Below are 25,101 nucleotides of genomic sequence, written 5' to 3'. Positions count from 1 at the left end.
CAAAAGCGCTGGCAGGTCGATAGACACACAAACAAACACAAACATACACACAAAATCTAGCTTTCGCAACCAACGGTTGCCTCGTCAGGAAAGAGGGAAGGAGAAGGAAAGACAAAAGGATATGGGTTTTAAGGGAGAGGGTAAGGAGTCATTCCAATCCCGGGAGCGGAAAGACTTACCTTAGGGGGAAAAAAGGACAGGTATACACTCGCACACACACACATATCCATCCACACATACAAGACACAAGCAGACATTTGTAAAGGCAAAGAGTTTGAGCAGAGATGTCAGTCGGGATGGAAGTACAGAGGCAAAGATGATGTTGAAAGACAGGTGAGGTATGAGCGGCGGCAGATTGAAATTAGGAATTAGCGGAGATTGAGGCCTGGCGGATAGCGAGAAGAGAGGATATGCTGAAGGGCAAGTTCCCATCTCCGGAGTTCTGACAGGTTGGTGTTAGTGGGAAGTATCCAGATAACCCGGACAGTGTAACACTGTGCCAAGATGTGCTGGCCGTGCACCAAGGCATGTTTAGCCACAGGGTGATCCTCATTACCAACAAACACTGTCTGCCTGTGTCCATTCATGCGAATGGACAGTTTGTTGCTGGTCATTCCCACATAGAACGCTTCACAGTGTAGGCAGGTTAGTTGGTAAATCACGTGGGTGCTTTCACACGTGGCTCTGCCTTTGATCGTGTACACCTTCCAGGTTACAGGACTGGAATAGGTGGTGGTGGGAGGGTGCATGGGACAGGTTTTACACCGGGGGCGGTTACAGGGGTAGGAGCCAGAGGGTAGGGAAGGTGGTTTGGGTATTTCATAGGGATGAACTAAGAGGTTACGAAGGTTGGGTGGACGGCGGAAAGACACTCTTGGTGGAGTGGGGAGGATTTCATGAAGGATGGATCTCATTTCAGGGCAGGATTTGAGGAAGTCGTATCCCTGCTGGAGAGCCACATTCAGAATCTGATCCAGTCCTGGAAAGTATCCTGTCACAAGTGGGGCACTTTTGGGGTTCTTCTGTGGAGGGTTCCGGGTTTGAGGAGATGAGGAAGTGGCTCTGGTTATTTGCTTCTGTACCAGGTCGGGAGGGTAGTTACGGGATGCAAAAGCTGTTTTCAGGTTGTTGGTGTAATGGTTCAAGGATTCCAGACTGGAGCAGATTCGTTTGCCACGAAGACCTAGGCTGTAGGGAAGGGACCGTTTGATGTGGAATGGGTGGCAGCTGTCATAATGGAGGTACTGTTGCTTGTTGGTGGGTTTGATGTGGACGGACGTGTGAAGATGGCCATTGGACAGGTGGAGGTCAACGTCAAGGAAAGTGGCATGGGATTTAGAGTAGGACCAGGTGAATCCGATGGAACCAAAGGAGTTGAGGTTGGAGAGCAAATTCTGGAGTTCTTCTTCACTGTGAGACCAGATCATGAAAATGTCATCAATAAATCTGTACCAAACTTTGGGTTGGCAGGCCTGGGTAACCAAGAAGGCTTCCTCTAAGCGACCCATGAATAGGTTGGCGTACGAGGGGGCCATCCTGGTACCCATGGCTGTTCCCTTTAATTGTTGGTATGTCTGGCCTTCAAAAGTGAAGAAGTTGTGGGTCAGGATGAAGCTGGCTAAGGTAATGAGGAAAGAGGTTTTAGGTAGGGCGGCAGGTGATCGGCGTGAAAGGAAGTGCTCCATCGCAGCGAGGCCCTTCACTTCCTTATACACAAATATTCCGCATGTCCAGGTTACCCAGGCCTGCCAACCCAAAGTTTGGTACAGATTTATTGATGACATTTTTTGCATCCCGTAACTACCCTCCCGACCTGGTACAGAAGCAAATAACCAGAGCCACTTCCTCATCTCCTCAAACCCGGAACCCTCCACAGAAGAACCCCAAAAGTGCCCCACTTGTGACAGGATACTTTCCAGGACTGGATCAGATTCTGAATGTGGCTCTCCAGCAGGGATACGACTTCCTCAAATCCTGCCCTGAAATGAGATCCATCCTTCATGAAATCCTCCCCACTCCACCAAGAGTGTCTTTCCGCCGTCCACCCAACCTTCGTAACCTCTTAGTTCATCCCTATGAAATACCCAAACCACCTTCCCTACCCTCTGGCTCCTACCCCTGTAACCGCCCCCGGTGTAAAACCTGTCCCATGCACCCTCCCACCACCACCTATTCCAGTCCTGTAACCCGGAAGGTGTACACGATCAAAGGCAGAGCCACGTGTGAAAGCACCCACGTGATTTACCAACTAACCTGCCTACACTGTGAAGCGTTCTATGTGGGAATGACCAGCAACAAACTGTCCATTCGCATGAATGGACACAGGCAGACAGTGTTTGTTGGTAATGAGGATCACCCTGTGGCTAAACATGCCTTGGTGCACGGCCAGCACATCTTGGCACAGTGTTACACCGTCCGGGTTATCTGGATACTTCCCACTAACACCAACCTGTCAGAACTCCGGAGATGGGAACTTGCCCTTCAGCATATCCTCTCTTCTCGCTATCCGCCAGGCCTCAATCTCCGCTAATTCCTAATTTCAATCTGCCGCCGCTCATACCTCACCTGTCTTTCAACATCATCTTTGCCTCTGTACTTCCGTCCCGACTGACATCTCTGCTCAAACTCTTTGCCTTTACAAATGTCTGCTTGTGTCTTGTATGTGTGGATGGATATGTGTGTGTGTGCGAGTGTATACCTGTCCTTTTTTCCCCCTAAGGTAAGTCTTTCCGCTCCCGGGATTGGAATGACTCCTTACCCTCTCCCTTAAAACCCATATCCTTTTGTCTTTCCTTCTCCTTCCCTCTTTCCTGACGAGGCAACCGTTGGTTGCGAAAGCTAGATTTTGTGTGTATGTTTGTGTTTGTTTGTGTGTCTATCGACCTGCCAGCGCTTTTGTTTGGTAAGTCTCATCATCTTTCTTTTTAAATATATTTTTCCCGCGTGGAATGTTTCCCTCTATTATATATATATATACCTAAAAACAAAGATGATGTGACTTACCAAATGAAAGTGCTGGCAGGTCGACAGACACACAAACTAACACAAACATACACACAAAATTCAAGCTTTCGCAACAAACTGTTGCCTCATCAGGAAAGAGGGGAGGAGAGGAAAAGACGAAAGGATGTGGGTTTTAAGGGAAAGGGTAAGGAGTCATTGCAGTCCCGGGAGCGGAAAGACTTACCTTAGGGGGAAAAAAGGACGGGTATACACTCGCGCGCACACACACACACACACACACATATCCATCCACACATATACAGACACAAGCAGACATATTTAAAGACAAAGAGTTTGGGCAGAGATGTCAGTCGAGGCCGAAGTGCAGAGGCAAAGATGTTATATATAGAAGGAAACATTCCATGTGGGAGATCTCTGCCCAAACTCTTTGCCTCTGTATATGTCTGCTTGTGTCTGTATATGTGTGGATGGATATGTGTGTGTGTGCGAGTATATACCCGTCCTTTTTTCCCTCGAAGGTAAGTCTTTCCGCTCCCGGGATTGGAATGACTCCTTACCCTCTCCCTTAAAACCCAAATCCTTTCGTCTTTCCCTCTCCTTCCCTCTTTCCTGACGAAGCAACTGGGGGTTGCGAAAGCTAGAATTTTGTGTGTATGTTTGTGTTTGTTTGTGTGTCTATCGACATGACAGTGCTTTCATTATATATATGTAAGGATATGTTAAGGGAACAGAGAGGAAGGGGGGAATGAAGGTAAAAAATGATAATACCTTTCAAAATAACTGATATCTTCATTAAAACTGTTAAACTGTTGTCATATAATCTGTGTTTTTGAAAGTTGTGTGTGATTGTCTTCTTTATCTTTCTTTTTCTCCCTTTCACCCTGTCTTCTCATTGAATAGTAATTTAGAAAGATGATCCTTTTACAACCATAGACTTAGTTCTGGTGTTAAAAATTAAATGTACTTTTAAACAGTCATTATTAATAAATTACTTACAGAAGAGATAATTAATAATACAAAATTTATAATTCTTCACTTTGCCTTCCTAAAATATAGCATGATGCCAAGAGAAGTGCTGTTGGATTCAAGTATAAAGCGGATATTAGGTATTGGCTCTGCACTAACTCGTAATAAAGTTCTCCAGGCAGAAGTTCAGCATTGGTATCAATTGCCAATTGATTTTGTATCTGGAGGAGATGCTGCTATGGGAGCGGCTTTATCAGCCTTGTCTGTATCTTAGCTGTAACTGGTCAAACAGTCTCTGTCAGAGTAATATTTTTTGTCAAAAGGCAATTTGTATGACATTTGTCATACAGATTTCCTGATTTATGCTTGCATGGAAATGAGTAGGCCAAGAAATTAAAATGAAGATAGTGCTAGTTAGAACTGCTCAAACTATATTTTGAGCAGTAATATTGATTTTAAAAACATATTATATGTAAGGTGGGTCGAGGAGTAGTTAACTACAGAAATAGGTTATGTACTGTACCAATCAAAAGAAATCAAGATGGAGGCCAGAAGCATGATTAATGATTAAGCATCTGAAAGTTTATAAGTGAAAAAGTAAATTTGGCTGTTCTCATATAACAGAGAAATTAAACCCATTCTAAGAACTGCACAACAAGAATGAATACCAAGCTTTTGTTATCTGAGCTGAAGGGAGTACAAGAAAACAGTAAGATAACCAGGAAATGCAGATTTGATTTGAGGATGGAGCAGGGATGGAAGAGGAGAGAAGGTTAAGTGGGGTAGACTATTTATACAGCTGTAAATGTTGCCATAGTGTCACATAATTTAGATTTTCACCACAGAGTGAGTTCAACATTTTCAGAGAGATTTTTCTTCTCTACAACCAAGCTTGTGAATATTGGAGGTTACAAGTAGTAAATTAGGCAGATGTACTTCCAAGAGAACAAGAGCAGTTGCTTGAAAGCTAGTAAAGTTTCTGCTATTACATTTGTTTATGCACCTTGTATCAATCTGCTTCAGGTGAACGGGTTGCCTTTCTTAATTTTTGTTTTGTTACATCTTAATATTACACAGTTTTCCTAGGTGATCAGAATTGGTGACACATAGTCATAGCAGATGATTCCATTTGTTTCAGATCTCAGCTATTTGAAAGAGTCAAGATATCATGAAATTGTAATCTGGTTTCATTTTTTAGATACTCTCATGCATTTGCACGTGGTGCTCTCTGATATGTGCTCAGTTCTATGTATCACTGTGTAATCTGGTTTCATTTTTTAGATAACCTGCATTTGCCAAATTTTGATGGATTTTATTTTATATTTCTCTGATATGTGACCAGTTCTACGTAACACTGTGTAATCTAGTTTCACTGTATAGATAATCTCATACATTTGCCAAGTGGTGATCACCAGAAAGCCTTGCCTGACATTAATCCATCCTTTGTCAGCTAAAGCTCTCTTAGGACAACAAATAAAAATGTATAAGATTGTCTCAGAGAGACTGGAAATCAGCATTTTGGTTAATATTGCTGTTAATGCCCTGCTGTCCCCTGCAGTGTATGAGTTTGTTTGTTCTGGTATAAGCTTAAGGTCTCATTTCATATGGTAACAGACATTGGTATTTATTACATTGAACAAACATGAATCATAATTCAATGTAAAAGTTATTGGGTTTACAATTTCTTCACAGCTTGAGGTGCTTCAGATATTGTAACAGGAAATTTTAAAGCAGAGTACCGTATGTAAAACAGTTATGTAGGAAACTCTTACCTAAAAAGCTTTAAAATAGTTTTATAGTTCTCTTGTAAAGCAGCAAAAATATAAGGTAATTTGCCAGTTTCTTGCCTGTCAACATTTATACAGGATTGTATTTGATTGACCTGTTAAAATTTTATCATTAGATGTAGCATCATAGTTAGTTTTGATGTGCGTGAAGAGCATGTATCACTGTTCTATGTATATGCATTAGAGAATTAGAAAACTTTCTGTAATGGATGACTGTACCTGTCTTACATTCTTGTTCATGTAGCATTACGAGCTTCTAAAGACAAGTACTCATATACCAAGTGCTACAGTTAAAAATTTTCTTCCATGTAAATATTTTGGCATCTCACCATGTTCAGTATCTTATATTACTTTGTTCTCTACACTTAATAATGTCTAATAGTAATCTCTAATGGTTAGCAGATTTGATAACACATAGAAAAAAACTTTTCAGTTGTTTCTCAGTCCATAAAGTTATGAAATTATTCCATACACTCTCTTTATGTCAACTCCTGATCAGCTGTCAGAACTTAGATAAATGACACTGTACAAGTTGTTAGATCCGATCAAATGAAACCTTTCTGGGCAGTTGTCATCTACTATAAGCTCACTTATCCACCAGTTTTTTATGCTTTCTTTGTGTGTATTCAAATTGCAGGGTACATCACTCACTGTTTTACAAAACAGTTTCAGGCTTATCATATTTTAACTGAAAAACTGTGAGTGTTCCATGGTTCTCATATGTATACCATGTTTTGCATTACAGAATCCTCATTGCTCTCTTTTATTTGACATACAGTGTGTTTCATATAAAATCACACACTGTTCTTAAAACTAAAACACATATTCGTTATCTGTTTTCTGTTAGGTACTTTTTCACTTTAATCTATGCAATATTTCTGTCATATATTTGCTTATCGGATTATCTCTCATGATTTACCACAAATGAACATTGTTTTGTAGTCTGCAGCATTCATTATCTTGTTTTTTTTCCCCACACAAACTAAGATAATTTACTGGTTCTTCCTTCAGTATTTGGCAGAATTTTTTGTTTTTCCTCAAGTATATAAAGAAAGACAACTTTACAAGAAGACTGAAGTGTCCAGGAATTTTATAGTGCTCACTTCTGATAAAAATTTGCAGTATAAGTACTGTGTGCCAATTAATCTTCTGCAGCACGAATTAAACATATCAGAATAATGTGTCCTAATTGTGATTTTACTGTACAGTAATCTAAAATATACTTAATCTTATATAGTAATAAAGGGAATATTTTTCCAATGTAAGACTTTCATGAGACAGGGATGACAAATACACAAAATGAATCTAATACAGTTAAGCTAACACACAAATTTATTTCCTACTGTTTGAGAGATATCGCAAATTACTATAGCAGAAACATCTTTGTTCCTATAGTCACAGCTTTCAAAATTAATTTTCTCAGAAGCAAAGAAGATTCTTTATTATAGGTTCAGCTACAGAGGCTTTGGTATTTACAAATGCTGATTTATCTGAATCCAGGTTTTCAGCATGTTGCATAACCTACATGCCTAATGTTATTCCAGGTGCTACAAAGATTTATTAATCCTTTGTTTCACTAAACTGGAAAGTAAGTTCCTGTAAATTTAAAATCATATTCTGGAAACTCCAGGTTGGAATATCAACAAGATTAGGAAAAGGACAGATTGCTACTCACCATAAAGTTGGCCCATTGAGTTACAGATGGGTATAACAAAAATACTGTTGTGTATTATAGCTTTTGGCCAAAGTCTTCTTCAGCAAGGGAAACACACACACACACACACATTCACATAAGCAAGGGCTCCTCATGCAAATGACCACTACCACCAGTAGCTCCGACCAGAATCACATTTACCAGTTTTAAAGGCCATTTGAATGCCATTCAGTCACTGACATTTAACAGTCTCAGAATCCAGTTTATAACTTCAGACACAGCAGTGCAGCAACATTTAAACAACACATATTCTCTCACCCTCCACCTCCATAGCCGAGTGGTCAGCATGGTGACTGCCATGCAGAGGACCTGGGTTCAATTCCCAGTACTGCTAGGGGTTTTTCCTTGGTGGGAGGGCTGGAGCGGTGTCCTCTCAGCTTCTTGAAGCCAGTTGGGGAGCTACTTGAATGAGAAGCAGTAGTTCCAATGTTTGTAAAACTGACAATGGTCTGGAAAGCAGTATGCTGACCCCACACTTCTCCATACTGCATCCAGATGACATCATTGGCCGAGAATAACATGGCAGCTGGTCAGTCCCAATTGGCCTGTCTGAGCCCATGATGGAGCGTTTAAACAACACCTATTCTCTCACCCTCCACTATTCTCTCACCAAAATCATGCATGTTACACATTTAATGGTCACTTTTTACATAAAAATGTCAAAGTAAAAATTTATTGGACTTTAAACTTATTATATAATGAGATTTCTTCCCACCATTAATTTTCAGAAAATCAATGTTTCAGGAGTGAACAGTACTTGCAATCAATAGTAAATTTGGAAAAATACATTTTTAATTGTTGCTGTGATTACATGCTCCTTTATTCTGTAAATGGTGAGCTGTAGGTGTGCATAAATTTTGGGGGTAATGACCAGAAAGCATTAAGATTAAGCTAAGATGTAAGAACTTATAAATCAGTAACAGATTAATTACTCAATATTCACTATCATAACAGAAGACCAATAACAAACAAAATCACTACAATCCTTTAATCAGATTATATAGCAAACACAGTGAGAAAAAGTTCACCACTTCTTTAAACAAGCAACAGCAACAGAAGGATTTAAAACAGACTCATAGTCTTCTCTTATCTTTTGGTTCTCAGTGACAAATTGCTTTGTTTACCAGTAATTAACAGATATTTTCTGTCTGTCTTTGACTCCCAATGGACTGTTATTGAAATCTTAAACTTCATAATTTTTTCTTTGTTTTGTAGTCACAGTCCTTACTCTTACAAAATTATTGGTCTGTGCTAGCATATTGTTCCCTTACAGAGAATACTGTGGATGTTCTGTGCTGTAAGAAGTATATTGCTTTCTTTATAAACTCGGCTTTAATTTTTTGTTAGCTCATTGTGTATTGCAACCACCTCCAGACTTACACTCTGTACCATAAACAAATGTTTGATAAGCTATTTGTGCTTACCAGTATGTTCTTAGCATTCTCACTTATACAGGTCTTCCATATTTTGTATCACTAATTTCATAAATTTCTTAGTTACAAGTGCACACACACACACACACACACACACACACACACACACACACTGAAACAGAATCTTCTTTTTATGAAAAGTGTAATCATATTGCTGCACTTGTACTTCACACTGTGCATGGGTGAGTGTGTGTGTGTGTGTGGGGGGGGGGGGGGGGGGGGGGGGTGAAGCCGAACTAACAACAATTTTTTAATATTGAATTGTATTGTTGCTAGTTTCCGTAACTGGTATGACTGAAAATCACACCGTTTGTTACTTGGAGCTAAGCTGTGCTCAGCTCTTTCAATGTGTATACAACCTTATTTTTTATCTATTGTTAACGTATGTTATATGACCAAACCTTGAAGAACTCCCAAAATATTCTGTAAGTGGGAGAGTGGATATTACAGGTTATGAGTTAGTTCCTCCATATATTTATTTAAAAAAAGATTTATTTGTAGTTTAAGGATCAAAAGTTAGTTGAATTATTAGATTTGAAATGCAGATAAAAGAAATTAATTATATTAATGCAACACAGCATTAAATTGAAACTGATTATGGTATATTAAAATTTGAAGGGAGTTCAAACTTCTTTTTATGAAAGGAATGATGTTGTTGTTTTGTACTTCCACTTCATATAAGATTGTGATATATTACTGTTTTGGAGATATTTGTATTTGTATAGTGTCTATTATGTTAGTTCCTATTGTTTCCACATGAAGTACAAATAATAACTATATGCACAACATGCATGGACCATGTATTACATGAATAATTTACAATACTTATTATATTGTTAGAAATTGTGCATATTTTCGTAATATATCACATAAAAAGAGGGAATGATTTGCATCTGCTTGAAATTGTTATTATTGTAGCTACTACTATTATCATTGTTATTGTACTCATGAAATGTCAACAATTTATTCTTATTTCAATAGATTTTCATTTCACAAACACAGTGTTTCATTCCAACTCACAATCTAAATTCAGTATGCTGAAATTTGTTAAAATTTAGGGTACATTCTTTTCATTTGATAATAACTTGGTGTTGAAACTTGACTGCAATGGCTATTGGGCTAAGGTAACTAATGATTTAAGAACATGCTGTCTTCCTGTCTCTTTTACTTTGAAATACTACAGATCATTTTCTATTATACAAAAAATCCATCCATGGCTTAAATGTCACAGTGCCTTTAAAAACAGACCATAGTAGCTACAAAAATATAAGTTTTGAATAGGCTTGTTGTGCTAAAATGGGATATATTACTTTCATAAAATGCTTTAAGAATCTCAGGTCCAAATCATTCCCAAGATTTTATTCGTAGCTGTTATTTGTTCAGAACTGTGGTCCCTGTTTTTTCAAAATAAAAATCACTTGTCAGGTCCTCAATTGTGCACCTGATGACTGAATTTTATTTTGAAAAAAGCATTCCTAATATTTCATATTTTATACACAGCTGAATTCATTCAGAAACTGTAATATTTTACTGTTATTGGTTGCAATAATTTCCAATAAAATTTTTGCCAATAGAAATTGTCTATCTGTTATGTCTCCTGCAATGTTTTGAGACTGTGTGCCTATTGAAATACTTGTTGATATTTAATTATGATATTCTTTGAGCAGGAAGCTTATTAAGGAGTTGTTAGCATATAAATGGTTTTCTTGTATGTACCTAAAGTGTTCATTCTGCTGGACTAAAGCAGATTTGAGTTACTTGGCACCAGAAATTACTACTAGATATGTGACACTGGAGGTAGTGTAAAGAGGCCACTGGACCATGGGTGACTGGAAATGAGCCTTTTGGAGTGATGAATCACAATATACCTTGTGGCAGTCCGTGGAAGGGTCTGAGTTTGGCAAATGGCAGGAGAATGTTACTTGTCATTATGTATAGTTCTGAAAGGGAAGTAAAAAGGAGGCGGTGTTAGTTAGTGCCAATAGGCTGGCGTGGCAGGTGTGACCCATGCCCAGCATTGTGGCAGCAACAGCAGCACTTGCAGGTTATAGGGTGCTGCCTAGCGACTGTCTTCTACATCCATGCCTTCTGGCAGGCAGTCCAAATTGTTGGACTGGGATACTAGAAAAACAACCAACTTTTATGATCAGTTAGTAAAAACAGTCAAGAACGCAGAATATCTCATGTTTTGAAATGACTGGTTTTGGTTTGTTTTTTAATCAACTGTCATCAGATTACTATTTGGCTGGAGCTGGTGGTGTGATGAACAGTTGCAGGTCATCACAACGGGAACTGAGCAGTTACCATTGTAAGTACATTTCACCTGTTCACCATGCCAACAGCTCCAACCAAGCTCCAACCAAATGGTGATCATAATCTGAAGATGGCTGATTAAATGTGCCAAGACTTGTTACTTTAATGAAAGAGGTATTCAGTGATCTTGACTGTTTTTACCAACTTATCATCAAGAACAGATTGCTGTTACCTCTTTACCATGTTGGTGAAAATTATGGACTTACTTTAAAATAGACTCAAACCTTTACTTTGCTACTAGGACCAATGTCAACCACTTCAACAACTGCTTGGAGATTCTTCTGGACTTTGGTTTTGAGCCCAGTGGCTACCAGTTACTTATAAAAGAGCGATGTGTGGCCCAATTCACTCTGGCAACAGACACCATGTGATGAATATTATTGTAAGAGTCTCCTAGTATCTACTTATGACATAATGCTTGCTAATGATAAGCATAAAATTGCTTAATTGACTATCCCCCAGTGGATTAATGGAACTTTTATATCTTCAAATGTAACACAGTTTTCGGACAACACAACACACATATAAGTCACTGAGTAAGTTGACCTGTGTACAAGTCGGCATTCGATTAAACACTGAGTCTCAGTCTAGCAGCCGCTGCTCGGCTGGCCGCTTAGGTGGCGCAGCTGCTGCCTGGCTGGCAGACAGCGCCGCACGTAGAGGACGTGCGTAATTGCGCGGCGGCACTTTGAATAATCGGCGAGTCACAACACTTTTCCCCCCTTTGAAATTGTTGCACTGGTCTTGATGGAGGTATCCTGGAGATGGCTAACGTCCATAGGCGTTGTTTGACTCACCGTAAAGTCTCGAGGAGGAGGCTTCCCATACGGACGGAAATGTCCCCGATGATAACGGGTCGAGATGACAGGAGACGTAGGGGTTGAATCTGCTGGGGCCCCCTGCACCAATCTGCCCGTTGCGGCAAGTCCAGTTGATATGACAGGAGACATGGGCGATGTGTCGGCGTCTGTTGGAGGAGGAGGCGAGTAGATGTACTCTGACAGAGGACGGTCCTCCGGTTCCTGCATGGGCACGTCTCCTGGTGGCGTCCGTTCTGGTGCTGGCATCGCGATGACGGTGAGAGGGCTGCATTGTGAGTATTGAGAGATGCCAAGATCCCGAGCATCAGGTAGAGCCAAAGGTGGTGTGGCGGCCTTCGGAACAGGCGTTGCTGGTACCCGAGGCCGAAGCTGGTCCGAATGACGCACTGCAACATCCGCGTCCATCTGGATTTCATACAGGCGTCTGCCACGGTGTCGTAAGATGCGGCCCGGGCTCCATTTTGGCCGCCTGCCATATCCCCGTACCCAGACGAGGTTGTCGGCGGTGAACCGGCCAAGTGAAGGCACCTGCGGCCGTAAGGTGGGAGGCCGCAGAAGATGAAGTAGCGTGCGGGGCTGTCGGCCATGTAAGAGCTCAGCCGGGCTGTGATCGCCCATGGGGGTGAAGCGGTAAGACGCCAGGAACTGGAGAAGCGCGTCATCAGCAGCAGAAGAAGTCAGAAGTTTCCGCATCTGAGCCTTAAATGTGCGGACCAGCCATTCAGCCTCACCGTTGGATTGTGGATGGAACGGCGGGGCCGTGACATGCGTAACGCCGTGGCGAGCACAAAAATCCGCAAAGTCGGAAGAGGCAAATTGCGGACCATTATCAGTAACAAGAGTAGAGGGGAGGCCTTCCAAAGAAAAAATGCGGGTGAGAGCACTGGTGGTTGCCGCGGTGGTAGGTGACATGCAACGGACAATGAAAGGAAATTTAGAATAGGCGTCAATTACGAGGAGCCAATAAGTACCTATAAAGGGTCCCGCAAAGTCAGCATGAATGCGCTCCCAGGGCTTCTCAGGCGAAGGCCACGGTGACAAAGATGACTTCGGGGCAGCGGCCTGTGACGCACAAGGGCCGCAGGCAGCGACCATGTGTGCGATGTCAGAGACGATGCCAGGCCAGTACACATGACGGCGTGCCAGAGATTTTGTGCGAGACACACCCCAGTGCCCCTGGTGAAGGAGGCGCAAGACCGAAGCACGCAAAGACGCAGGTACCACAACACGCGGCGAAGCATTGTCAGTGGAGAGGATGATAACACCATCCCTAGCTGTGAGGCGGTAGCGCAAAGTGTAGTAGTTCCGCAACAGATCAGAAATCTTAGCGGACGGGCGATCTGGCCAACCCTTCTGAATACAGCGTAAAACCCGGGAGAGGGTAGGGTCAGAACCCGTAGCAGCCGCCAGCCTGTCCCCAGTGATGGGGAACCCGTCCACAACCCGCTGCTCGGCAGCATCCAGGTGGAAACACAAACGTTCGTCCCTATCGAATGCCTGATCAGGACCCATGGGAAGGCGAGACAAAGCATCAGCATTCGCATGTTGAGCCGTTGGCCGGAAATGAATCTCATAATTGAAACAGGACAAGTAAAGAGCCCAACGCTGGAGGCGGTGTGCAGCCTTGTCGGGAAGTGACATTGATGGATGAAACAAGGAAACAAGCGGTTTGTGATCCGTAACAAGATGAAATTTTGAGCCATAGAGAAAAACACCAAACTTATGAAGAGCATAAATGATGGCCAAAGCTTCTTTCTCAATTTGAGAATACTTTTGTTGGGCATCCGTGAGCGTTTTGGAGGCATAAGCGATGGGTTGTTCCGAACCGTCAGAAAAACGGTGCGCAAGGACTGCACCGACCCCGTATTGAGAGGCGTCTGTGGCAAGAACAAGATGTTGGCCAGGTCGGTAAGTAGCCAGGCACGGGGCCTGTTTCAGCATAGTCTTTAAGTTCTGGAAAGCCACTTCACATGACGCGGACCAGTGAAAAGGCATGTTTTTATGCAACAGGCGATGCAATGGCTGAGCCACCAAAGCCGCAGACGGTAAAAACTTGTGATAGTATGCTATTTTCCCCAAGAAGGCCTGCAGTTCCTTAACAGATGTAGGGCGAGGAAGGGCATCGATCGCAGCGACAGTTTGCTGAAGCGAACGAATACCATCCCGAGAGAGTTGAAACCCCAAGTACATGATAGATGCCTGAAAAAATTGTGATTTCTGAAGATTACACTTAAGACCGGCAGTCTGTAAGACATTAAAAAGTGTGCGGAGATTTTGAAGATGTTCTTCAGTGGTGGAGCCAGTGACAACAATGTCGTCCATGTAATTGATACACCCCGGGACAGGGAGCAATAATTGTTCCAAGAATCGCTGAGAAAGAGCAGGGGCGCTAGCAACCCCGAATGGCAAGCGTTGGTATTGATAGAGGCCGAAAGGCGTGTTAAGGACCAGAAACTGCCGGGAAGTAGCGTCGAGAGGAAGTTGATGATAAGCTTCCGACAGGTCAATTTTAGAAAAATACTGTCCTCTAGCGAGTTTAGTGAACAGTTCTTCAGGACGGGGCATAGGGTAAGTGTTGATGAGGCATTGAGCATTTACAGTGGCTTTGAAATCGCCACAGAGACGAATATCACCATTGGGCTTAGCAACTACAACGACAGGAGAGGACCACTCACTGGAAGTGACAGGAAGCAAGACCCCTGAAGCAGTGAAACGATCCAACTCCCGTTTTACCCGATCACGAAAGGCCACAGGAATGGGCCGAGCCCGAAAAAACTTAGGCCGAGCAGTGGGTTTGAGCGTGATATGAGCTTCAAAGTCGTTTGCACGGCCTAACCCAGGAGAAAAAAGGGACGAAAATGTCGTCGACAAGGAATCCAGCTGAGCATAAGGAATAGCATCAGAGACAATATTGACAGAGTCATCTATGGAGAACCCAAAAACGCGAAAGGCATCGAAACCAAAAAGATTTTCTGCGGTGCTCTGGTCGACCACAAATATGGGAACAGAGCGAACGACGGATTTGTAAGATACCTCAGCATTAAACTGTCCCAAGAGAGAAATCTTCTGTTTATTGTAGGTCCGTAATTGCCGAGTGACAGGGGACAGGAGTGGAGAACCCAGCTGAAGATACGTCTGAGAATTAATTATAGTGGCAGCAGAACCAGTATCCACTTGCATGCGAACATCTCGACCAAGGATTTGGACAGTGAGGAATAACTTCCCTGAAAGGGAAGAAGTGCAATTGACAGACAACACAGAATCAGAATCAGCGTCATGTTCATGAACATCATGTATGCGGTCGGATTTACAAACAGAAGACACATGACCTTTCTTTTTGCAATTGTGACACACAGCCCAACGTTGGGGACAATCCTCGCGTGAATGTTTCGTAAAACACTGCGGACATGAAGGAAGTTGCCGGGGATTTTGCTGCAGTTTCTTAGTGGGTTGTTTACGGCTAGGCCGCGGCTGCGCGTGGGAGCGTACTGCGGCCACGTCGGCCGGCGGGGACGCGCCGCACGCGTCGTCAACAGCGCACAGAGGTTGTATTTCCCCGACGTCACCCCACGCCTCTATTTGCGCCCCAGCGGCGCGAGAAATTTCAAAAGACTGCGCAATGGAGAGAACTTCATCGAGAGTCGGATTCGCCAACTGAAGGGCATGTTGCCGAACTTCTTTGTCGGGCGCCGACCGGATAATAGCATCCCGTACCATGGAATCGGCATAGGATTCTTTGTGAACGTCAGTAACAAATTGACACTTTCGACTGAGGCCATGAAGTTCAGCAGCCCAAGCGCGATAGGACTGATTTGGTTGTTTTTGACAACGATAAAAGGCAACACGAGAGGCTACCACATGCGTTTGCTTTTGAAAATAGACAGACAGAAGGGAGCACATTTCAGCAAAGGATAAAGACGCAGGATCCTTCAAAGGAGCCAATTGCGACAACAACCGATACATTTGAGGTGAAATCCAGGAAAGGAACAGAGACTTACATGGTTGTTCGTCCGTGACATGAAATGCCAAGAAGTGCTGTCGAAGACGTTTTTCATAATCAGACCAGTCTTCCGCCGTCTCGTCGTAAGGTGGAAAAGGAGCTACAGCCAACGACGAGAAACACCCCGCATTTGATGCCGCGACGAAATCGCAAATCGCCGCTGTTAGAAGCATTTGCTGTTCAAGGAGATTTTGCAATAGTTGCTCGACAGTAGCCATGGAACCCTGTGAGTCAACGGTGAAAAGGAAAAATCCCATCCTCGTCGCCAATTTTTATATCTTCAAATGTAACACAGTTTTCGGACAAGACAACACACATATAAGTCACTGAGTAAGTTGACCTGTGTACAAGTCGGCATTCGATTAAACACTGAGTCTCAGTCTAGCGGCCGCTGCTCGGCTGGCCGCTTAGGTGGCGCAGCTGCTGCCTGGCTGGCAGACAGCGCCGCACGTAGAGGACGTGCGTAATTGCGCGGCGGCACTTTGAATAATCGGCGAGTCACAACAGGAACATTAATCTGTAAGTTGTAATTAACATACTGGAAATTGACCCAGAAATCGCTATATTAACGTGATGGGAATACTTTTGTTTTATTTTTTTTATTGTAATGTGTTGTGGAAAAAGACATATGAGAGTAAGTTTTGTAAAGGGTAACTGCACTCACTTGAACTGTGGTTTAAAACACACATATTTTGTTTAAGTATAAGCAATTACAGTAAGCCTTAATTACATTCTTGCAGGTGGTGCATTCAATCCTTTTAGCTATTGATCACAAATGTCACCTTAAAGTATAAATTTTTATACATAATAAATGTGGTAGACACAGATCAGCTTCACAACATGGGGTTTATCTAATTGCTCAGTACAAACTAGTTGGAAAACTTGTAACACATGACTAGCAGACCTGACACTGCTATAATATAAATATCACTAAGTTGCAGTTGTAGCTGTACTGCTCTGATGTTTCTGGTCAACATTCCAGCACATTTCTTGCAGCATTTGTCTAACAACCTCAGCCATCAGAGAGAATTTCCATCTTGCACAGAAATTACACGTTACAACTCTGACATAATTGTTACTGTTCAGGAAAAACTGATGATAGATATCTCATGCCTGTATCCAAGGATGTAAATACAACCCTCCAGAATCCTGTAGTGGTGGAAATTGTGTTGCAATGAGAAGTTAATGCTGCTGAATTTTTTTCTCCTTAATGTATCGTATACGGTTAGGCCTTTATGACTGGTGTTGTTGTAGCCTGCAACATACTGAAATTATGAATGATTAAGTTTGTATCCCTACACTTAATATGAGGCAATAATAACAATACTTATTTTTCATTTGAATGAAGTGTGAGACTAAGCTGTTGTTTGTTGCCTTGGTGCCAAATAAAATTAAATTTCTTCAATAGTGCTATGGTACTATAAAGAACAGCTCATGTTTCAGTGTTCCTCACTTAAAGCATTTAATATATGCACTGCAAGAGACGTATGTATTGTCAAACATGTACTAGTTCATTGGGCCAGAGTAATTTAGATGTGCATATGAAACACCCAACTACTCGTATACTCACATCATGCATGATTAAACTGAAGTATTATGGATTAAAAAAAAAAAAATTTAAAAAAAACCGCTACTTCTACTGCTTTCTATAAAAGGGCCATGAACTGTCGAAAAATAGGGAGTGAAGATAGATAGTGACACAGGAGGCTGAAGTAAACAAGCTGTAAAACTGACAAAGAAAAAAGTGAAATAAAATAGCTGGCAGGAAATGTCTATTACTTCAGAGGAACAGAATAGGAATCATAAACAGGAGTGGGATATGTTATTAACAAGGGCATGTATATATAAAATTATTATATTGTCATATTAGTGCACAGCTGTTTTTTGAGCTCAAACTGTTTCCTTATGCTGCAACAAGTTTCATCAAAATTAGTTTGTTTCTTTGCAAAATACATTCCATTAGTGCTAGTCACCCGCAAAGTAGAAACCTGCAATTTTTCTGTACTGAGTCTTTATCTCTGCAGTGGGGTGTGTGCTGGTTTGAAATTTGTTCACAGAGTAAAACTGTGTGGTGGACCAGGACTTAACTCAGAACCTTGCCTTTAGACTGAGCTATTCAGGCACTATTCACAACCTGGCATCTCAGTGTTGACAGTATCTATCTCCATATCACCACAATTCAGGCAATCTCTCCTACGCATCTTACTGGAATAGAAGGGGGGGCTGAGGAAGAGGTGGAGGAGGGAGACCTGGGTCAGTTTCCACTACTCTTGAACACATATGAGTTAGTACCAGGGCAAAATTATTGTGAAAGTAGGATACCCTTCCCTTTGGTAGTAAAGGTGAAAAAGTGGTAATTTGTAATAGCTGTAGATATTTTGACCTAACTTAGTAACTAGGAAAAACTGCAGTGGGGGTGAGATATTTCAAGTGACGTCAGGAATAGGAATGGAGTTTTGGTGGGAAGCCAGTGGCATGTAAAAATAATCAAAATACCAATATCAGAGTGGAAGCCACAATTTTCTGGATCACCACGCTAATTTTTGATGGTCCCCATCACATTTATGTTAAACTTTGGTCAAGTTGAATGAACAGAACTCTGTGAAACCTACTTCGAGGAACTAAATTGCAAGGATTCATTTTCCCACAACTGCATTTTCTGAATAATCATTTACTTTTAGAAACATATCATTAGCTACAGTGCTGATTGTTGAAGGTGCTGCTCACAACATCAATACCATCACTGGATTTCCATCTATGGTGTAAGGGAAAGCTGCACTATGATGTCTATCGTATTGAAGTAATAGAATAATTCATAACAAACAGATTTATTTAATGTAATAACAGAGCAGTAGTTAAAAGTTACATATTTAACAAAAGTACAGCCCTATTATATGGTGCAGTGCCATCAGCGGACTTGAAAGTGTACTCTGAAGAATTACTATTTAAGTTTAGAATTTCTTGCTTCTCAAAAATCATTATCAATAATGTAGTTTGTGTGCAATCCGTTCATCAAGTTCTGTAGATTCTGTCAGGTAGGAGAATCTTCAAGGATGTGGAACAAGTCAAGGCATACATTTAAAAAGATAAACAAATGATAGAAACTTAATCTGTATAATGTATTAACAATAAACTATCACTACACATTATAATACTATTACACTTATGCCATCTAAATGTAAATGAGTAAAGAAGAGTGAAATTTGCTATCTATAAAAAGGTGCTGCCTTCTCAGTTATACTTCAGAAATACTTTTTATCTGTTATTAGTAGTATATTTACATCATTGCAATAGTATATTTAATAGAAAATATGTATCTACATGCTGTCACTACAATACCAATGAGTCACAATTGGAATCAATAACTCATACAAATACTGGGTGTAACAATTTCGAGGGATATTAAAAAGAGTGGTCACATAGGTTCAGTCACAAGTAAGTCAGGTGGCAGGCTTGTGTTCATTGCTGGGATACTATAGAAATGCAGTCAGTTTACAAAGGAGACTGCTGAGAAAACCTCATGCCACACATCCTAGAATATTGTTCAAGTATGTGGGTCCCATACCAGATACGATTAATAGGGAATGTTGAACACACACAAAGAAGAACAACACCAGTGGTCTGTGGTTTGTTTAACCCATGGGAAAGCATCCTGTGAAAACTGACTTACAAAATTTCAAGAAACAACTTTAAGTGGTGAATCTAGGAATGTATTACAACCCTCCTACACATCACTGCCATAGCAATCACAAAGACAATATTACATTCATTAAAGTTTGCACAGAGGCACTTTAAACACTAATTCTTGCTGCTCTCCATACATGAATAGAAAAGGAAGAAGCCCTAATTAATGGTACAATGGGAAGTACCCCCTTTCATGAACTTCAGAGCAGAGTATGGATTTATCTACCCATATAGCACATTAAAGTGCCCGTTTCTGGGATGAGGAGGCTTGTTGGACCCCGTTCAGTCACACCCAGTGCATTAATGACAAGGACTGGTGTGCTGGTCAGCTGTATGTGGTTTTTGGGCAGTTTCCCAGATCCCATTAGTATATGGAAAATGGGAATATGGATAACTGTGTAAGCAACAAACTGTTCCCATAAATGTCTATACATACATATATTTCAGCACCAAGAAAGATACACGTTTACACTGTACAAGGTACAATGGCTGACTGGAACATTAACATGGCAGCTTGTTAGAGCAGTTAGAGTTCAAAGATCATGCTTTATGTGGTTGATGTGACCTATCAGCACCCCCCTCCCCCCCTCTCATTACGGAGTATGGTATGGCCTGTGGCCTGTGAGGCCTGAGGGGAGCTCATGTGGGCATCGGCGTTGGAGTGAGTAGTATGAAGCGGCAGGCGCACGACTGGAAGAAGCTCCATCTCAGTCAGGGAGGCGAGCAAAGGCACATCGATGGGCTGCAGGCCCACATCGTAATCAGCCAGCCAGCAGGGGCAGACGATGCATCAGCCGGGCCAGGAGTAGAGGTGTGGGGAGGGGTGCAGCGTGCGAGCATGCCTGCCCCTAATGCAGATCGAGCCGTCCGAGGAGATGAACGCATGAATTCATGATGGATCACACTCTCGGGGGAGGGACAGGGTATGCACTGTCTTAACATCTGGTTCCTCGTTGAGTGTTGAGTCTGCAGTGGCTGTAAGGAGCACTAGCACATGGCCATCGAAAGCAACAATCAACACACTGTCGACGCGGTTAGGTGGTGCATTGCAGCGCAAGTTGAAAGTCGGTGAGCAAGTCTCTCCAGTAGATGAAACATCATCAAAACCTGCACATCGGGTTGCTGACGACATGCTTGAGAAACCCATGAACTGTGGTCACGAATCATCAGAAGGAGAAGACTCTACCATGGGATGAGCTAACTCAATATCGGGCTCAGAAATGGAAAATTTGTCCAGATGGTCCAACTGGGATGGCAGAGGGGTGTCGGAGTCCACAAAAGCAGGCTTGAGCCTGTGTAGCGAAATGGTCTGCAGGCGATCTGTAACCATAATGTCAAAAGTCATCTCGCCCCTCTGGAGTACTTCAAAGGGGCCGAGGTATGGGAGCTGCAGGGGTTGTCTAGTGGAATCGTCCCTGAGCATAATGTGGGAGCATGTGTTGAGTGCAATTGGTACGTAAATGTCTGGTGGGGAATGACTGACAGGCAGGTGTAGCCGTGCATGTCTAAAGTGGGTGCACATTCTACTAATAAAGTGCAGGAAGGTGGGGAAATCCTCAGGTGCGTGAGGCAGGATAAGTTCCCCAGGTTCTTGCTGAAAAGGAAGTACCTCAGACCAGAGGCAGTCATGGCACCTGAGGGCTGTTTTAAGGATGCAGTGCCGTTGTTCCACTAAACTGTTGCTTTGTGGGTGGTGGGCTGTTGTATGAATTTTTTTAATACCACAAAGGTTACATAGAATTGAGAAAAGTGCAGACTCAAACAGTCAACCCTGGTCGGTGGTGATGGTGGATGCGCAACTGAACCTAGTGATCCATGATGAGACGAATCCCTTGGCCACCTTTTCTACTGTGATGTTGGGTGAAGGAACAGCTTCCACCCAATGAGACATGCAGTCGATTGTGGAGAGGATATATCTGTGGCAGAGGACACCAGGTTGGGCGAGATTATGCAAGGTGTCGAAGGCTTGTTGGCGCAACATGGGAGGGAGCAATGGCCGTAGAGTGCCGGTAGAAGAGTCGCACCACACTTCATCCAAAATGCCGGGGAACTTGACTTTGGTAAACACAAGCAATTTCTGAGGATCCATGAGGAGAGCTTGAAATTCCTTGTCAGAGACTTGGAGAGTGGCAAGGTCGGATAAATTAACGATGTGTGAGACAGTATTGATCCGAGAAAGAAGTCCGCCGCTCGTGGTCTCGCGGTAGCGTTCTCGCTTCCCGAGCACGGGGTCCCGGGTTCGATTCCCGGCGGGGTCAGGGATTTTCACCTGCCTCGAGATGACTGGGTGTTTGTGTTGTCCTCATCATTTCATCATCATCCAGGAAAGTGGCGAAATTGGACTGAGCAAAGATTGGGTATTTGTACGGGCGCTGATAACCACGCAGTTGAGCGCCCCACAAACCAAACATCATCATCATCATCATCACCTAGAAAGAAATCAGTGGGGATGTTTTCCGTGCCTTTGATGTAGCATGCGTCTGTAGTAACTTGAGAGACCAGGTCGAAGTGGCGAAAACGCTGTGGGGGTGGGTCCTCGGAAGGGTTGCAGAAGGCGTACAGCAGTGGTTTGTGGTCAGTAAGGATGAAGAAAGAACGGCCCTCAGTGTCAGGTCGAAAGTTTTTGACAGGTTCATGGATCGCCAGAAGTTCTCTATCAAAAGTGGAATAGTTCTTCTGTGCTGTAGACAGTTTTTAGAGAAGAAATGAAGGGTGAAACTGTGTCACCTTTGCGTTGCTGAAATATTGCTCTGACCGAAATGTCACTGGCATCCGTAGTGATGAACAACTTGGCAGACAGATTGGGGTGGGTGAGTTCGATGGCATGAGCTAATGCTGTCTTTAGAGCCCTGAAGGCCTCTATCATAGGCTCAATCCAACGGACTGGCTTAAGGCCTGAAGTCTGTTTGCCGGACAGTGAGTCCATCAGCGGGGCCTGCATGGCGGTGGCAGAAGGTAGATGTCGGCGGTAGTAATTTATAGTACCCAGGAAATGTTGGAGTTCTTTGTGCATAGCCAGGGGTGGCAATGGCGTGATAGCGTGATAGCCTGCACGCAGGATTTGGGAGGCTGTATTCTGTCTGCGGAGACAGAGTAACCCAAAAATGTCACAGAAGACTGGTGCAATTGGAATTTATTGTTGTGGACCCCAACACCATTGGAGTTCAAGGTCTAGAGGACCTGGGATAAATGATCTTTGTGTTTCTCAATCGACTTGCTAAAAATGTGGTGCCCGATAACATATGGGTGAAATCGTTTATGTTCAGCACTGGGTAACTGTCCATGACAGTACGAGCATTTAAGCATCTGTAAACAACACACATTTGAAAAGAACCATTGTGTTTGGTGACAAAGTGAATTGGTGAAGACCAATTGCTGTCCGATGGCTGTAGAATGCCTGCCTCCAGAAGTTCGTTAATTTGCTGCCGGGCCGTGTGCAACTTAATGGGGTTGAAGAGTATAACCTTGTGCTGAATAGGAGGGCTGGCAGTGGCAATTATCTTGTGTGTCGTTCTGTCAGTGATGGAAGAGACTGAGAACTGAACACGAGGCTGAGTAACGTCCTGACATGAAGTTTTGGGACAAATGGTGCCTGATGAGGTGTAGCCATTAGCATGAATGGGAAAAGGCAGCACGAAAGTCCCACGCCTATTATGTGAGCACGGCATGCTCTTGTTTGGAGAAGTCAGCCGCGCACACAGCACAGAGCGGATGGGGGCACACAGTGACTGTCTGTTGTTAGCTTTATCTTGAGTGACCGGTGCGGGCGAGAGAGGTATTGGCGTCGCACGGGGAATGGCGATGGCTGCCGAATCATGTGGTTGGCGAATGCTAATCATCACACACAATGTATGTTTTTGAACTAACCTGATGAGTGACCATGCTGGTGTCTGCTGATGAAGGTCGATCAGGTGAAGGAACTGTGGATTGCAGTTGCAGCAGCAAGGTACAAGCCATGGTGAGCTCATTGAAAGTGTGAGCAATGTGTTGTTTCAACTCGTAGTTTTGCTGATGGAGTTGTGCTGCTGCATCCTACTCTTACAGCAAATTAGTGACACAGGTCACAATTTTGTCCCCGAGGGTGGAGCACTCGCGAACCAAATCACATGTCGTGAAGGAAATGGAACAACGAGCATGAGTGCCTGAGCACGGTAACTCAGTGTCAGAAGAGTGGTGTAGCACTGAACCTTGGACTATGTTGGGGAGAGTTTGTAATGGGACAATAAATCCATGCCGAGAATTGGTTCGTCAATGTTGGTGATGTAAAAAGTCCATGGGAAATGTAGAGAAGGAGATAGATGCACCATAACTTTAGCAGAGCCGACAGTTTGTAATGTTGATTCGTTGACAGCGCTTAAAAGCGACTTTCTCAGTGAAAAAATGGGAGGAGCCAAGGATGTAGGTGTGATGAACATGTCAGCACCTGTGTCGACTAGGAAAACAAACTGCAATGAAATGTCGGTCATGTATAAATGACCGCTCGGCCGAGAGGACAACTGGACGGAGTGCAATATTTGAGGACGCCTGTGAAGTTCCTCACAGGATTCAGCGTTTTTAGATCCTGCAGTTGGCGTTTGGATGCTGGCAAGGTAATCTGCACTTCTTGGCCTCATCCCTGAAAATCTTGTGGTACCAACAGTACGGATGAGCCGGATGTAGCAGTGGCAGTGATTGTGACAGCGGAGGAGGTTTGTCTTTGTTGATCTGTTCTGGAATGTAAATCGGGACGTATGGTGCTTGTGCAATTCTTGAATGCTTGGAAATAGGAGAGAGTGAACAAGTACTGCCCAGTGGTGTAGATGGCATGGAGGCGGAATGAGACTGTCTCTGGCCGCAGAAGGCTGGTAAACAGGTGGCATAGTGCCAACCAGTGATGAGAGGTGTGCTGTTGTTTTTGTCGCAGTAGTGCATACAGCCAATACACTCGAAGGAGTGTGGTAGCAGGTGTATCTGCAGGTTGGTAGGTAACTTGGCACACCATACCACCCACAGGGTAACGTACGGCATCGTATGTTCACTCACAAGTATCCAAAGGCAGCACCAGAGTTGTGACGGAGTGTGGTCCCCTAGGTGTTCCTCGTACAGGATCTTGATTATTAATTCCTGTGGCGAGCAGATGAGTCGGTTCAATACTGTATTCTTGGCAAACTCGTATTTTGGTGGCAGCAGTGGCGAAAGGAGGAGTTCACAAATTAAATCTGAGTGGTCACGGAGGTGCGTAACGAGACCTAGAAATTTAGAGTTGCTGTCAGTCACCTGATGTACTCCACAAGCATGAACCATGAAATGGGGTAGTTTCAGCAGATGGCCGGGGCGGGGAGGGGGGAAGTGGTTGGCTTTGGCTTTGGCATATCTTGGAAGGCCTGCTGTGGGATAGGCTGTCTTGTAACCTGGCACTACTGGTGTGGGCATGTTACTA

General features: G+C 43.1%; 1 protein-coding gene across 6 annotated transcripts in view; it reads left to right on the top strand.

The window, feature by feature from the left end:
- LOC126176495 (sedoheptulokinase-like) overlaps positions 1-25,101 on the top strand; it is a 177,076-nt gene that overhangs the window by 128,551 nt on the left and 23,424 nt on the right. For 5 of the 6 annotated variants that reach the window (XM_049923681.1, XM_049923653.1, XM_049923660.1 and 2 more), the window contains one exon: positions 4,021-8,600. The exons of the other annotated variant lie outside the window; for it this stretch is intronic. In XM_049923681.1, coding sequence (XP_049779638.1) covers positions 4,021-4,204 — 184 coding nt within the window. In that variant the 3' untranslated portion in view covers positions 4,205-8,600. Of the gene's footprint in view, positions 1-4,020; positions 8,601-25,101 lie in introns of those variants that run through there. 6 annotated transcript variants of the gene reach the window in all.

This window comes from Schistocerca cancellata, chromosome 1 (assembly GCF_023864275.1).
Source record: "Schistocerca cancellata isolate TAMUIC-IGC-003103 chromosome 1, iqSchCanc2.1, whole genome shotgun sequence".
NCBI lineage: Eukaryota > Metazoa > Arthropoda > Insecta > Orthoptera > Acrididae > Schistocerca > Schistocerca cancellata.
The sequence above is the reverse complement of the archived record's forward strand: the minus strand, read 5'-3'. Positions and strand labels throughout refer to the sequence as shown.